Source organism: Phascolarctos cinereus, unplaced genomic scaffold (assembly GCF_003287225.1).
Source record: "Phascolarctos cinereus isolate Bilbo 61053 unplaced genomic scaffold, phaCin_HiC Scaffold_2;HRSCAF=192, whole genome shotgun sequence".
In the NCBI taxonomy this organism is placed as follows: domain Eukaryota; kingdom Metazoa; phylum Chordata; class Mammalia; order Diprotodontia; family Phascolarctidae; genus Phascolarctos; species Phascolarctos cinereus.
In genome coordinates this window covers 351,779,796-351,797,204 of record NW_027555625.1, presented here as the reverse complement: position 1 = coordinate 351,797,204, position 17,409 = coordinate 351,779,796, and the positions used below count along the sequence as shown (strand labels likewise).

General features: G+C 35.8%; 1 protein-coding gene across 1 annotated transcript in view; it reads right to left on the bottom strand.

Moving 5' to 3' along the window:
• Positions 1–17,409, bottom strand: part of HSPA4 (heat shock protein family A (Hsp70) member 4) — a 52,674-nt gene that overhangs the window by 7,373 nt on the left and 27,892 nt on the right. Inside the window, exons 7-17 of the mRNA XM_020991118.2 lie at positions 14,613–14,857; positions 13,502–13,578; positions 11,580–11,731; positions 10,797–10,903; positions 10,299–10,432; positions 9,047–9,228; positions 5,903–5,992; positions 4,396–4,548; positions 3,519–3,644; positions 1,618–1,725; positions 267–386 (exon numbers count right to left, since the gene is read on the bottom strand). Coding sequence (XP_020846777.1) covers positions 267–386; positions 1,618–1,725; positions 3,519–3,644; positions 4,396–4,548; positions 5,903–5,992; positions 9,047–9,228; positions 10,299–10,432; positions 10,797–10,903; positions 11,580–11,731; positions 13,502–13,578; positions 14,613–14,857 — 1,494 coding nt within the window. The remainder of the gene's footprint in view (positions 1–266; positions 387–1,617; positions 1,726–3,518; positions 3,645–4,395; positions 4,549–5,902; positions 5,993–9,046; positions 9,229–10,298; positions 10,433–10,796; positions 10,904–11,579; positions 11,732–13,501; positions 13,579–14,612; positions 14,858–17,409) is intronic.

Here is a 17,409-nt window from a genome sequence, read left to right as displayed (position 1 = left end):
TCTTGACATATACTAGCCGTGTAACTCAGATCAAGTCAACCTGTCTGTGTCTCCTTCTATGTAAAAATGGGCAAAGAGCAGAGAATACTATTATGTAGTGATGCTTCCTTTGGAGTATTTTAAGAAATCTCAAAAAGGAATACTGATACCAGCAACCTGGATGACATTTTTTTTTTGGTGATAGGAATACTACTCTTTGAGGGAATAAGAAAGAAAACTAAAAACTCCTCAAAACTACCCCTGCAAAAGAAAAAGGAAAAAGATACCTTGTTTCTGAAAGAGTCAATTATTTTCATAAACATTTGGATTTGTTTCCCCAGTTCTTCAAATGCCTTTGGTCTTTCTTCAGATTCCTGGAACCGATTTTTAATAGGCTGACCCAGATTCTTGGGGAAAAAGAAACACAATGCATTGTTAGGGAGGTTGCAGGGTAACTGGAATATTATTTTTCCTACTGTTATGTAGAACACTGAAATGCAGAAATTATTACATATTTGAACAAGTATACTCAGTTCCCATGTATGAGATGGGGGTAATCAATTCCCAGTCTAAGCAATATGAATCAGCTTCTATGCTGCTCCCCTTCATCACCTCAGCACTCGTGCTTCCCCTCTCTGTGGCCGTCTCTATCAAGTACAGCACCCATGCTGAGGAATGCCCAAGTCAAATGCCACAATGCTTATGCCTGCCAGAATGGCGAAAGGCAGGAAACTAAGCTGCAGTCAGTCAGGCCACCCCTTCCCAGTAAAGCACAGTACCTAGAACATAGTAAATGCTAATAAGTGCTTATTGACTTGACATTGTTTTCTCCTTATTACAAGTTATGCTAAAATTTTATTCTTCTAAATGCATTAAATGCTAATTTAATTTTAAATTTCTAAACCTCCCAATGACATTAATAGCCTCAAGTCAGGAAATTTTTTCTATTATTCAATTACATGAGCAAAGTTTTCAGTACTACACTTTGCTGACACCAAACATGTATTAGTTACACTGAATTTCCTGATGTCATAACATGTAACTTACTATTACAAATGAGACTGACTAGGCCACAATGGTAATAACTTGAAATCACCACATTATTGCATTTCCTCTTCCATTACAAAGGCAGCACAGTGGATAGAACACTGGGCCTAAAGTCAGCAAGACCCAAGTTCAAACCCACCTGAGACACTTCCTAGCCATGTGAACCTGGACAAGTCACATAATTGTCTGCCTCGGTTTCCTCATCTGTAAAATCCTTTCTGTCCTGCCTCTCAGGGTTGTTGTACATAAAATGTGACAATATTTTGTAAATCACCTTGCAAACCAAAAGCACTACAAAAATGCTAGCTATTATTATTGCTGTTATTATTATACCTTTATTCAGACAAGAAATCATGAGTTACATTATCACTATACCTCGTAAGTAAAACTATCTTGTAATAGTTAGGTGGATACTTTAGGAAGTCCCCAAACCCTCTGGGAATGAGGTCCAAGATGGAACTGACTTCTGCTGAATTTTTTGACTTGGTATAACAGGATTTCAAGAAATTTTAGTTCCAAGTTTATTGCAGTTTCATTATGTCACAATAAAACAACATTTTAGCATTACTGCACTAGCCAAACAGCAGTTACCTTCAATTCTGCTAATTTATCAATATAAACATGTTTGGGCTGGTCTTCTCCATCCTCATACAACCAATTTTCAGTATCTTCCAATTTCAAAGTAAAACTGTTACGATCCTAAAAGTAAAGAAAAAAAAATTTAATACATATAACCTAGAAAGAAAAACAATTAGCTAATAAATTATGTTCAGACAATCATCTTAGCTCTCTCCTCCCTTTCACTACCAAAAAAAAAAAAAAAAGAAAAAAAAAAAAAGAAAGAAAGAAAAAGCTGTCCACACTGGCTGCCTCCACTTCCTCTCCTCTCTCACTCACTTGCCAACCCTCTGCGGTCTGGCTTCTGATATGATCACTAAAAAGCTGCCATCTCCAATGGGCCAAATAGAATGGCCTCTTAAGTCCTCATTCTTCTTACTTCAACATAACATTTGACACTACTGACTATTTAATAAATGCTTGTTGATCACACCCCTCCCCTCCCTCCCATAACTCTCTTCTCTGGACTCTGGTGATACTGTCTTGGTTCTCTCTAGCCACTCCTCAGTCTCCTTTGCTGGGTCATCATCCATCTCTAATGTCCTTACCAAGGACCCAGAGCCTTCCTTTCTATCTCAATAGTCTCATCAGCTCTCATGGGTTCACTTACCTCAATGCAGATGACTCTCAGACCCAGGTATTCAGCCCTACTCTTTCCTGTGCTGTAGTCCCACATTCCAAACAGATATCCTGGAAGCATCTTAAACTCAGCATGCCCAAAGTACAACTCATTATTTTTTTCTCCAAATCCACCCCTTTTCCTAGCTTTCCTCTTTCCATTGATAACTCCACACCCCTCCTAGCCACTCTCCTTCCTAGCACTGAAAGATTCAGTAAGTCTTGCTGTCCCCTTTCTCTACTCATAGAGCCACAAGCCTTTCCACTAACTAACCTCTCCTTTGCCCAATCTATCCTCCACAGTACCCAGCCTATCCAAACCCAGGTCCAACAACATCAAAGCCTTGCTCAAGAAACTCCAGGATAAAACCACAAACTGCACTGTTGTACTTTCTGTGACCTTTGCAATCTGACTCCAGCCTATCCTTATAGGTGGACTTCAAACATTTCCCCTCCTACGTCCTCTGTTCCAGCCAAAAAGGCCAAAATGACGTACTTTGCTCCCATCTTCCTGCTTCTGCACACGAAGGCTGTGTTGTTCCCATTCCCTCTCAAGCCTGGAATAAACTCTGTTCTTATGTGTATCTCTTAGCTTCCTTCACGGAAATTAAAGACAACGGGTGGTACAATGGATAGCTGATCTGGAATCGGGAAAACCTGAGTTCAAACCTGGCTGTGTGACTTGAGGCAAGTCATGGGACTGCTGCCTGCCTCCGTTTCCTCAACTGTAAAATGGGTATAACAGAACCTACCTCCCAGGGTGGTCGAGAGACTCAAATAAGATACCTGAAAAGTGCTTAGCACAGTGTCTGGCACGTGGTCCTCATTATATAAACGTTAGCTATGATGATAATGATGACTATTCAAGGCTCAGCTCAACTGCCATTGTCTACAGGAGTTCCTTCCTGATGCCTACAGTTGTTAGTATCCTCTCCATGCCTCAAATTATTTTATATTTACTTATGTAATTTTGTATTGACTTATCTGTATACATGTTGTGTTTACTCCAACTTCTATGCCACATTTGAATGCAAATTCCTTGAGGATTCCTAGAATCCATTCCACTTTGATCTTAGTATCCTAACTAAATAAAAGCATGTTGAATCCATGAAATTCTAGATTGATCAACTTCAATCACTGCTCTCTACAGATTCAAGTAATTATTCATTACTTCATTCTGAACTAATTTTATTACCGTAAAAACATACATGGATCTTCAAAGGGCACAAATTTTGAATTTCCCAACCAGTACTTACATCCTCACTAACAAATTTCTCATACAGGCCATTTAGTTTGTCTCTCATTTCATAAACATATTCTTCTACTGCATTCTTGGCATCATTTCTTTCCTTCTCCAGCTTATCCTGCATGATCATCTTACCCTGAGAAAAGGAAAAATTAGTAAGATATTGGCTAAAAATGCTAAATTATGAATGTGAGAATGTTATGAATGTTAGAATTCTACAATTTATAAGAGCAGAAGGGGGATAATACAAAAGCTTCTCACAACTCTCCCAACCAAATCCTTCCAAACAATAGAACAACTTTTTATTAAGGATGAAAGGATGCATTTTCATTTCAGTACTGAATTCTTTAAAAATAAAATTTCAAGGATTTTATGCAAATACTCTTTCAGCACTATTTCAGCATATGTGGGAGGGACAGCAAATGTTATGGAGAACTAGAAACATAGGCAGAGAATATTGTAACTGAATAAGAAAATTTTAAAATGAAGGGACTAATTGATGGCCTATGCTGATACTACTCCATAAAAAAACCACATTACACGGGATGCTGCTTATAGCACATTTAATACAACAAATTCAGAATAAATGCTTTCTCTGGCCCACAATCTATGTCACTCTGACCAAAGTACCTGTTATGCACTATTTAAACTGGAAGGGAAGAAATGAGCACTCATCTAACACTACATTTCAAACGATAACTATACATCTCTGAATTCCACAAATTATTCCTTGGAACAAGACATTTTGTAATGATCCAAAAGATTTTGCTGAGCTATATTAGCTACCATATCTCAGTTAAAATCTACTTCATTCACTAAATTCAAATGTCTCTATGTTCCAAAGTATTAAGTCATTAGTTTGCAGTTGAGAAAACATGAAAAATTACCTCATTTTCAATGTATAAGTTCAACATTTCTCTTCCTATCTGCCATAACAACTGATTTTCAATAGGAAGATCCACAGTGGTGGTTTTAACTTTTGCCTTCTTGGCTTGAGGTGGTTGATCCATTTTTTTATCTTTGGACCCAGGCTGAGAAGTCTACAAAACAGAAAACAATGACAACCAAACATGTAAGGACAGGCTGTTTTCAACTTTTCATTTGAATTCTGAAGCAAAATTTGATCTAGGTCAGTTTGATGCTGGAATGCATTCTCCTCATAGAAATCATGTGATAAATCACCCGTAATTTGTACAAATACAAAGACCAAATTATCTCTCAAGCTCTTTCACTAATACAATTTAGATATGAAAACTGATTAGTATAGCTAAAGAAATCCATCCGTCAATACTACTGTGCTATAAGAAATGACGAGCAGACTTCAGAAAAACCTGAAAAGACCTGTATGGACTGATGCTGAGTGAAGCGAGCAGAACCAGGAGAACCTTGTACACAGTAACAGCAACACTGTACAATGACTAACTTTGACAGACTTAGCCCTTCTCAGCAATGAAAGGATCTAAGACACCTCCAAAGGTCTCATGATGGAAAACGCTATCCACATCCAAAGAAAGAAATATGGAGACTGAAGCACACTATCTGATATTTTTTTTCTTCTGTTTTGTTTTGTTTCTTCTTTCTTGTGGTTCCTCCTACTGGTTCTAATTCTTCCTTACAACATGGCTAATGTGAAAATATGTTTAACAGGAATGTATATGGAGAGCCTATATCAGATTGCATGCCATCTTGGGGAGGAGGGGGAGAAAAATTTAAAACGCAAAAGCTTATGGAAGTGACTGTTGATAAATCAAAATAAAATAATAATAATAAAAAAAAGAAATACACCAATCAAAATTGGTCATTAACTTATCAAACTGGATAACAAACATTTTCTTAAGAAAAGGTCAATACTTTGAACACCCCTTCCAAAGTATTTTTAAAAGTTAAGATAATGCAAAATAACACAAGAAGCAAAACAGCATTTCAAAAGACTTTCACAAATACCATTAAAATTAAATGTAAAAGTCAAGCTCAAAATAGGATCTAAGTAATTTAGAAACACATATCTGTACCACTTGGATTAAATTTAAACTCAGTTATGCTAGTGTTTAAACAGAAGCTTTATTTATATGAAAATCTAAAATCATGCACATTTTAAAAAACAAAATATCAAAATGAACTCCAAAATTCAGGCTTTTATTGAAAAATCAGTTTAAAGCACCAGTATACAGTATCCATGGAATACTTTAATTACTTAAGAGCATTCTAACCAGTCATGTGGATTGTGTTACTACTACCCTAGTAATGTTGAAATTTCCTGATGGCGGAATAAGTCTGCAAATGCTAGCCACAGTTAATGTAAACTACAAAATCTATAAAAAAAAAATTTTCAGCACTAAAACACAAAAGAATTCCTAATACTAATTATTTTAAAGATTCAAATGCAATCTATACCTCCATTTCTTCAGACTCTGTCTTATTTTCCCCTTGAATTGGATGTTGGTTTTCCTCAGTTTTCTGTTCATCTTGGTCTACCTGCATCTTCTGTGAAAAGATGAGATCAGATTTTATATTATAGCCAAGCCAGAAATACACATACTTTAAATAAAAATGTAACTGAGAAATATTTATAAAACAATACAATAAAATACAAACATTAATTTGGTCAATATTCACGCTGTAGGCACATCACTGCCTTATACTATATTCCACAAAAGATTACAAATGGAGGCATGTCTAATATTAAAGATCACACCATAAAAAATCAGAAGAAAAGTATATTATCTACCTTTCACATATATAGGTGATATATTCTTCACCAAACAAGGGAAAGTGGCAATTACAAAAGATAAAATAGATAACTGATTATACGAAATGGAAAAGCTACTCTACCGTTCTCCAATAACATATGTAGTAATAGCATTTTTACAACTTGAAGCTTGTAAAGTGCTTTGAAAAATATTATTTCATTTTATCCTTACAAAAACCCTGAGAAATAAAAGATATTCTTATCCCCATTTTACAGATGAAGAAACTGAAGCAGAGGCCAAGTGACTTGCCTAAGGTCACAGAGGTAGTAAATGTCAGGCAGGATTTGAACTGACATCTTCCTGAATCCAGGTACAGCAGTCTATTCGATGTGCAAAGGACATGAACAAACAGTTCTCAAAAGAATTGCACACTTTTAACACACAATTAACAACCGTACAAAGGAAGGTTCCTAACAAGGTTTCACCTCACACCCTGAAAATTGGCACGGATGACAAAAAACGGAAATAGTTGATGCCGGAACGGTTGCAGGAAGATAGTACATCACTGCACTAGTGCATTGCTGGTAGGGCAACTATTGTTGAAAGCAAGGTAGAATTAAGTAGAGCCAAGAAAACAATATGTGCAAGGACTACAACAACGGAACCATAAAGAACGATCAAAAAAATGCTGCAGATTTATAAAGAACAAGCATGGCTAGGTAAGAGATATGAGACGTCCCCATGCCACCCCTTTGCAGAGGTGAAAGGTCCATAAATGTGGCACATTACACATATTTTCAGACTTTTTTCCAATGCATAAGTTGCTCATTCCCCTCTTCATTTGTTTTATTATTAAAATTATTATCTGGGATGGCTTCCTGGGAAGAATATTGTGGGAATTTTTGGTGATGTAACAAAAAAAGACTATCAATTAAAATGTATTTTAAAAACTCACAGAAGGAGGCATACTTGTGTGAATCAGTTAACTACTTTTAATATCAACTTAAAGACACGCTCTCCAAATTTCAATCAGAAACATTTTTATTTTTTTTAAACCAAGTCCAAACTCAATTTGAGCACTTTTCAGATTAATGGTTTCACTTTCTAATAGTATTAGTGGACAGATGAGGAAATAACAGCTGCCTCCCCCTTCTTTTACAATAAAATTGTATCAATTCGAACATTTATTGACATATCTGCTACATGCAAGGTATAGAGAGTCCTCACTCTCAAGCAACGTTATTAGGTTATTCCAGTGTGGCCTTTTTGTTTGAAGGCTGGGTCTGGAGTAGTAAATAACAGCAGAGCAGAACGACAATGATACACAAGCTGACACACATACACACGTAATCAACCAATAAACACTATCAAGCACCTACTATATGCCAGGTACCACAGAAGAAGGAAACTCCCTACATTTCAAATGAAAACAAAACAAAACAACAACAAAAAGCCCAACACGTGCGCGCGCGCACGCGCACAAACACATACACACACACTCTCTCTCTCTCTCTCTAAGTCAGGGTGGGCACTAGGGGAACAAGAAGGTAACACATAATCATGATGAAAAGGCAGGCTGGAGTTAGGTTGAGAAGGGCATGGAACATCAAAAGAGATGAGGTTACACACAAACCCAGTTGCAAGAGGGAAGCCATGGAGTTTACTGAGTATGAAAATGACATGGGGGGCAGGTAGGTGGTGCAGCAGATAGAGCTCCAGCCCTGGAGTCAGGAGGACCTGAATTCAAATCTGATCTCAGAAACTTGACACTTACTGTGTGACCCTGGGCAAGTCATTTAATTCCATTATCTACCCACGCCCCCAAAAAAAGAAAGAAAAAAAATAACATGGTCAGATGTGTTATGGGAGAAAGAAATCCTGCTTGTATTCATATGGTAGGTAACTACCACCAAAATAGTTCTACTACAATGCTGAAATAAGAAAGGTAAAAGTCTAGGTTTTATTATGCTTAAGGAGAGGTTCGGAGGGATAGAAAAACAGCCCCTGAACAAAACCTAGGATTCTAACAAGGCTTCTTATATTGCAATCTCATTCGTTTAGGCTATAAAAGTTAAAACAGATTCATAATTTCATGCTTCCTTCAATATAAAAGTTGAACGAATTTAGCTAACTAGAATCATATTCTCACATATCCCCTAAGTAAACAAACCTAATGAAACAGATACATTACAAACTAAGTCAAGTTACAGATTAAACTACAGTTAGAGGGTCCATAATGGGCTGTTTCAGAGAGATTTACATGCCTATAGAATCTGTCAATAGAATCTCTTCCTCAAATCAAACTACTTGACTCCCTTTTTGATTTATCTGAGGAAAGTTTGAGGCCTTAAAACAGCTCTGACTACCTCCCCCTCCAAAATAACTCTCTCTCTCTCTCTCAATTCCTACAAAATCTGCATATTATAGTTTCTATAACACATAACCGATTTTATTATAAAGTAAGTGAAATAAACAGAAATGGCCCATTCAAAATCTTCTAAATCCCTCTAACACCAGAACAAACTAAGAGACAGAATAACAATCAAATTACCCATAAAAATCACTTATCTTCTCCGTGACAGACACCAACTGTATTTATGTTTTGATTTTTTGCGGGGGGGGAGGGGGTTAGGGGGAAGAGACAATCAAAGTTAAGTGACTTGCTCAGGGTTACACACCTATTAAGTGTCTAAGGCCAAATTTGAACTCAGGTCCTACTGACTCCAGGGCTGGTGCTCTATCCAATGTGCCAACCAGCCTCCCCTAGACAAGGACTGCAATCCGTAGCCAGTTTATTACTACTTTTGTACTGGGTTAAAAAATGTAGGCTTTTAGGACCTGAGATTACCTCTTCCTCTTTCATATGTTGATCTGTTTCCATAGGCTCTTCACATTCATCAGACTTGTGTACCTCCACAAGGGATGCGCTAGACACACTGAAAATACCATGCACGTTGACTCGAACTTTTACTTTCACTTTTGAACTGGATCCATCATTCTGCGGAGTCACTTTCTGAACCAAAAATTGGGCTGAACATGTCAGGGACAGAGGAGAACAATACTTAATTAAGAAGAGAAATTTTAACAGTAAAACAAGCAAAAAGAAGAAAATGAAAATAAGAAGGTACTAATGGAGATTCACATTAAAACCAAACCCTAATACAATTAGTATCCCATGTCACCTGCAATTTGTTTTCAATGGGGTACTCTAAAAATTATTATCAGCCATCTTTAATTCTTTCCTTTTATACTCAGATAATAAATTTTGTTAATTCTTGCTCTACAGCACTCTCTTCTTGTCATCCTAATATAGGCCTGCCAATCTGTGCCTGAATTAATTCTTAGAAAAGCATCTATAATGATCAAACTGGCTCTACTGTCTCTTAACACTTCAAATTCATCTGTCATGCCACTGCCAAATTGTCTTACCACACAACTTGAAGTCACATTGCCATGGTCATCCACATACCTCCTACATTAATAATTTCCAGTTACTCACTACAGCTAACATTCAAATTTCTAGCACTCAGGCACCCTACAAACTACCCCCAACATTATCTCCTACTTCTAAATAAGAACATTTTCTTCTAAACATACTCCCCCAAACATGCACTGACATTTCTATACCTGTGTTTGGGCTATCTTCCCAGTATGAGGTGTTTTCTTACCTCTCACCACCAATACAAACCATTATTCTTCATCAAAGCCTTTCCTAACCAGAATAGCCGGTCAATGACCTTTTCATTCTCTCGAATCAGATAGTCCTTATCATTCCTTTGGCATTTAACATAAACTGAACTGTAATATTTCTTTTATTGTTTACTTACATTCCATTCTTTCTAATCAATTATATGCACATCAAGGGGTCCATATTATAAGTATTTTCTGATTTAATCAGTTCTGAAGATTGGTAGTATAGGGCTGGAAGGGCTACCTGAGAAATCATCTGGTTAAATCTCCCATATTTTATGGATGAGTAAATTGAAGATCAGAGAAGTAGAATTTTTCCTGATCTCCAAATTTTTCTGATCCCTCAATTCAAGTACACAGGAACAATTCTGAGAATATCCACCATTTTATTCCTAACTTCTTTAAAATACCTATAGCAGGATCTGGGTAAGGTAAATCCTTAGGAGAACTGTAATAGGCCTCAAGATTAAATGGTTCCTTTCTATAAAATGTGAGAACTTTAGAGAAAGGGGCTGCATGATTCTTCGGGAAGACTTCACAATCACTAGAAAGAGGGAAAAGAAAAGCAAACATTTAGAATAATGATAATACTTTAAAGTACATTCTACCTTTAATCTATTCTTGGTTTTTTATCAATTCCAATTTTTTTCTAGAAAACATTTTATCATAGTCTGTTAAACAGAAAAAAAGAGACTGACCATAAATTTAGGAGAGGCATATGCTGTCACTTAATATTTTAATACCTTAACTCCCCTAGCATGGTGCTAAACAATGTACATAAAATATCTGACAGCTTTTCTGATGATAAACCTGCCTTATTTTAATCTTGTTACAGACAATTCAATAATTGTGAAAGATGCTACAAGGAACCTGGACACAAGTATTAAATGGTTGGAAGATTTTATTACCTTATTCCTTCTTCTGCTGGGGAATTCCATCGAAGAGATATTGGATATGGTACAACATCAGTGGTAGAAAACTCTCGTACTTTGAAAGCAGGAGACAATATCGCACACTAAAACAACAAATTCATCCTATTACATTTTTACAGGTACAGATAGTTAAAATAATACCATAAATCCAGCATTGACATATCTATAATTTACTGATTTGTGACAAATTGGTCTTCCTTAAAAATGAATTCACATATTTGGATTCACATTCTTATTATACTGTGTCGGAATCGGCATTTGCTGGTAAGTTTTGTAAGCCTGTCTTCTGAAAAATTAATTATCTGTATGGCATGGTCCACCCAGAGCTCACCACGCCAACAAAAGAAGACTTTAGTAACAAAGGAATATAGTCTAACCATGTCTAATTTTAGTTCCTTCCTCTTTTCTGCCCATCAGCACAATGTAATCTGTCAAAATTCTAGTAATCAACTAGCTTTAGTTTTAAAGTATATATATTTTGCTATTTTTGTAGCCAAATTTATCTTAAATTTCTTAACATGTGCAGTTAAGTCTTATTCCTTTTATTCTAGTGATGTTACTTTCCATTTTAAAAAGTTATGAAAACATTTCAAAATCTTAATCTGAAGAAAAGTCAATATTACTTACATTCTGATACCAAACTGTGATCAATTAGATGGCAGAATGAGCCACTGACATATTAGGTCCCACAAAACAATCCACCTATGGACTTGGGCGAAATCATCTGAAACCTGTTGGTAGTTCATGAAATCAACTCACCTGTAACGCACATCCTCGTGTGACTGCTTCATCGGCATTTAATGTTGTACTAAGCTCTTTACCAAAGAATTTGCTGATCTTCTCTTTCACTGCAGGGATTCTAGTGGCACCACCAACTATTTCTACTGCATAAATATCCTCTTTCTTTAACTCTATTTAAAAGAATAAAAAGTATAAAACACTGCTGAGATAGTTACTTGAATTATAAACTTGTGATGAAATATATAGACACTATGATTTCATTACATTTAAAATTTCATTCCTAACTATCTTTTTCATCATTAGCCATATTGAGTAGACAATGAAAGTGCGAAGTTAAAAATATAAATTGAGTCAGAAAGGAAAGAACTATATCAATGACAATGAGAGAAATACATCTAGAATATACATAACGTCATATGGCAATCTCCGGATAAACGACTTTGTTTTCTAACTCGAGTTACCCCAAGATAAGGGTTACCCCGTTAGAGAGACAATGTTCTCACTGGTTATCAGAGTTCTCCATTCTGAATCTCAAAATTTCCTACGAGACAGGGAAACATCAGGTTTGATGGTACTATCAATCTGACAAGGATAAAAACAGGTTTTGTTTTTGTTTTTGGTAAAAAGAGAAAACAAACTTTTAAGGCAAGATGACATGAATGGTTTTAGCCAAAGCATACTGGGTAAAGGAAGCTTATTCTGAGATCTGTCCATCTCCAAAGCTTTCACATGAGTCTATTGCAGTATCTTAACGTCTTTCAAGATAGCTCTGTTTCTATTCATTAATTCAACAATCATTTATGTCTTTATGTCTATTGCCTATTATGTGTAAAGCAGTCATGCCTGTATCTAACCTCAACTCCTCTCTCTGCAAAACTGAATCCATTTTCGCTTGCTCTGGCCTTCCTGGTGATAACGGCTGATCACCATCTTCCATAGAAAAGCTTTTCGTATGTATACCTAAGGACGATTATTAGGGTACACTCAGCTTCTCTTCAACCTAAATATAGCTTATGTAACTATGATGAGTATAATTTAATCTTTTAGGGTTTCATCTACAAAACTGAGATCTAGGCAGCACATAGAAAACATCACCAAATTTATATTTAAAAAAAAGAGAGAGACTGGCATAATGGTCAAAGTTAGTATCACATTATCAAACTTAAGAGACATTCTTGGAGCAGCCAGGTGGCAAAGTGGATAGAGTTCTGGCCTTGGGAGTCAGGAAGACCTCAGTTCAAATTTGGCCTCAGACACCTGACACTTACTAGCTGTGTGACTCTGGGCAAGTCACTTAACCCGACTGCCTCACCAAAAAAAAAAAAAAAAACCACACAAAAAAACACACCCAACCAAAAACCAATATTCTTTCTGTTTAAAAAAAAAATGGATAAATGCAACTTTTTCAGGGAATGCACTTTTGTAAGAGGGTTTATTGGGAAAAGCCAGGCTATTTCAAAACAAAATGTCAACAATCTTAACTTAAAAAAAATTTTTAGGAAGTCAGTGACATTTAGAATTAGCTTGTCCAACAAAATGTTCAACACTAATGAAACTCCAAAATTCCCATAGGCAATGAGATAATCATTATTAGCATTAAAAAAAAAAAAGCAAAACTCTAACTCAGAATATCAATAAAATTTTAATTTTAAAAGAAGGGAGCCCACATTTCACTTAAAAGTATCTGAATTACACCTATTAAGGCTTTATCTGGATTCCCTATCTTTGAATTTTCCTAAATATGAGAAGAGGAAAAGTTAGGAAGAAGGTGGAAGGGATAAAAATCACCCTAAGTAAATCAGTCAAATAGTTCATATTATGGAATTTTTACAGGCAATTGTAGGAAATGATACTTAAAATATCTAAGTTCCCATTGCAATAGTTAAATGTTTGGCTTTGAGCCATATCAACCACTTATTCCCCGACAATAAAGAACTTACGGGCTTGTTCCAAAATACTTCGAAGTGGTGGCTCCACTCTAGCTAAGAGATCATCACACATCTCCAGAAATTTGCTCCTATTTTAAGAAATGGCAAGTTAAGTTATATTCTCCTTTCAATAAACCAGGATTAAAAAAGTAAATATCTACTTACCCCCTTAACACCCTAAAACTTCAGAACTCAGTTGGACTGTGTGCTTTAAATAGATCCTTGACCACCTAATACATAAGTGCTAATTAGCAGTCTCAATAAAAACTGTTAAACTCTCCCTTCTATAGCCAAAAAAACCACCTTCCTTAATAAAGTTAACAACTGTAAAGTACTATCTTTAATTGTTCCTAACTTCTACTTCATACCTTTGAAGAAGGAATTAGATCATGCTTTCCCAAACTTATCAGCCAAGTATTTATTAAGTACCTACTAAGCAATGGGCACTCTACTTGCTAGTCCTGAAGTTGTAATACAAACAAAAAGAATGAAACAATCTGCATTTCAACTTTGTCAAAAATGTTCGAACAGCCAAGGGTGGGCTCTGGGTTCTTGAAAACTATGCCAAATAAACATGAGCTCTGTCAGTCTATATACCAAGCTAGAAAGGCCTGCAGACAGACTATTTGTTGTCAAGACCTAACTCACACAAATTTGAAGAGGCTTGTAAGAAGGCCATCAGGGAATGATCCCTTCTGAAGGAAAGATTAAATAAGCAACTATCTTAAATCTGAAGTATTTGTTTGGAATTAGCTGAAAATTTCTAGTAAAAGGTATTTATGGCAATGCTCAGCTAACTCAAATATTAATCAAAACTTGTCAATGAACGGTAACTTAATTTATTAGAAATTCATTTCTCAGCCACAGTGAAAATATAACAGTCATATGTTTAACTGAAGGTTTCAGTTTTGTTCCTCACAAAAAACAGCTTATTAACCATCACAAACAAGAATCACTGTTTATATTCAAATTTCAGGTTTATGGTTTAGAATAATACGGCAAAACTTAAGTTCAACCCTTTCAAAAATTTTACTTATATATTTAATATATATTTAATTTAATATTTATATAAATGTATTATATTTATTCATCTTAACCCTTATTTTGAAATCCTAAGAGATACCTGTTCATAATTCCAGATACATCAACATCATTCATGAAACATTCTATGTTCATAGGGAGGTCTGAAGCATTTGCACTCATCAATTTCTTGAGCTTTTCACACTCCTGAGAAAGTCGCAACAATGCACGAATTTTGGACTTGATGTCTAGTTTGTATTTCTTCCCAAATTCTTCACAGAAGTGATTTACTAACATCTCATCAAATTTTCTACCTCCCAATGTTGGATCAAATGCAGTGGCAAGAACCTAAGGAAGAATGTGATTAAATTACTTCAATTAGCCATCAATTGAAAAATGTGTTACTACTATTAATAAGCATCAATTTTTCACAATGACTTAGTGCTTTAATGTTGCAAAGTACTTTCTTTCAATAATCCCTTAAAGAAGGGAGATTATCCGCTTAAGCTAGTGCCCAAAGCGGGTAAAAACAAAGAAAAATTGGAAAAAACAAACTCACAATGTCTTTAAGTGACAGGTACAATCTTCTAAATGAAAGGAAGCTCGGCCCTTTAAATACTGGACACTCTTAAGAGTCTCAGTGCTGTTCTGTCTAAGTCTTGGAAGCTTACAGACCCTACAGAGCTTCACCAAACTTCCCATCTCCACTGATTGACAGGTGGCTAAAACACACCTTGATATAGGTGATTGGGTGCCTTTGCTCTTTTTCAGTGTTCCTTCCTCTAAAAGTGTAGTATTTGAAAAAGCATCATGAAATGGGCTTTAAATATACCAACTAAATCAACTAAATGTATTTTTATCATTATTTACATTTGAGTACATTAATTTCATCATATAAAATGTACTAGGTATGTGTAAAATTTACTGATCACTTACTGTGTCATTTTTAAAAATCTATTTGTTGCTATACGTCCACATACACACCCCCCCCTTTTATATAAGTTGTTGGTATGTAAGCTATTGTCTTCCTGCTTCCTTTTTCTTCACTTTTTTATAGATCTTTCTATAAACACTTACATCCCCAAGCTTATCTATCACAGAATCAAAGAACTTCAGAGTTTAAAGAAACCTAAGAGTCCACTGAGTTCAACCCAGACCTGAAAAACAATCTCCTCTAAATAACAGAACAAGTGCCACACAGCCTTTTTCCTTAAGAACTCTTCATCATGAGGAATTTATCACCTCCACAAGTAGCCCACCCATTTACAGAACCATAGAATAAGCTGGAAGGACTCTCATTTTACAGAGATAAAGTAACTTTCTTCCTAAGGTCAGAAAGGTAGTAAGATTGAGATGTAACATTTGAATACAGGTCCCATATATCCAGCTATCTTTTTCACTTAACCACACCATTCTCCTACAATGCACTACGGAAAGGCTGTTTTTGTTTGAATCAAACTTAAATTTAACTTTTGCAACCTCTACCCCAATGCTCCCTGAACATGAACAACTACATAATTCTTCTCCAACATGACCACCCTTCCAAAACTCAAACACTATTATCAGTCCTGACTCCCCATCCCAACCCCCAAAATCTTCTCTTTTCCAGGTTGAACGTCCTTAGTTGCTTAAACTGGTCTCATGACAAGGAATCAAGGCCCTCCACTGCCCTGGCTTCTCATCTCTTTATGACTCTCCAGTATATCAACAACATTCCCAAAAGGCAGCAGCTAGAACTGCAGGGACAGCATAACCGTCACCTAACTCCTTATTCCTGAAATCTATGCCTCCCTGAATATAGCCTAAGTTTGCATTAAGTTTGGGGAGTTTTTGGTCACCATATTACACTGCTATCTTATAATAATCTTGACTTTTGTCCCAATGAAGCTGGTAGATCTTTTTCAGACAAACTACTGTCTAACCCACACCTCCCTTCATCTTATACTTATGAAGTTAAATTTGTGAGCCCAAGAGTAAAGATGTTACATTTATCACCACTGAATTTCATCTTATCAGACTGAAATCACTATTGCAGCCTGCCCAGATTTTCAGGGATGTCACATTAGCTATCCCTGCTATTTTCAAATATCTGAGAAGGATGGTATATCCACGTCACTGATAAAAATGGTAAGCAGTATAGGGCCAACTAGAGATCTCTGGAGAGCCTCATTCAAAGCTGACACTGAACCAATTGAAAAATAATCTTTGGATCTGACCATTTAACCAGCTCAAAATCCACTTAACAATACAATTGCCTAGCCCACATCAATCCATCTTTCCTACAAGATATCATAAAAAATAAGTGCTATACCAAAAAACTAGGCAAATTGTAGCTACACAGCATTCCCATGATAGGCCAGTTTTACAATCTTGTTTTTTAAAAGTAGGAAATCAACTTAGAGTACCATGACTTGCTCTTGCTGAAGCCAAGCCTACTTTCTGATTATCACTTCCATTTCTAGTTGTCAACCATTTTTTTTAATAGAACATTTTAGAATTTTGACAGAAAGTAAAGTCAAACTCACTATAATTGGCAGGTTCTACACTCCTCTCTTTTCTAAAAATCAAAATAATGCTTGACCTTCTTTAGCCCTGAGATATTTAAGAGAAAAGTGGCTCAGCAAAATCTGCCAGTTCTGGAATAGCATAATTAAATTACACCATTCCCATTATGTCAACACACTACGACTTAGTCATTCTTAACCCAACTATAAGACACTTCAGTTTCCAGGTTTTTGCAATAATAATGTTGCTATAAGTGTTTTACTATATACCTTTTTTCTTTGACAATACTCTCCAAGTAAATGCCCTCAATAATAAGATTACTGGGGCAAGTTTGTTTTTAAAAAATAATTTAAATGGTTTTCTATCAAAATTTTTCTCCCCAAATATTGCACCAT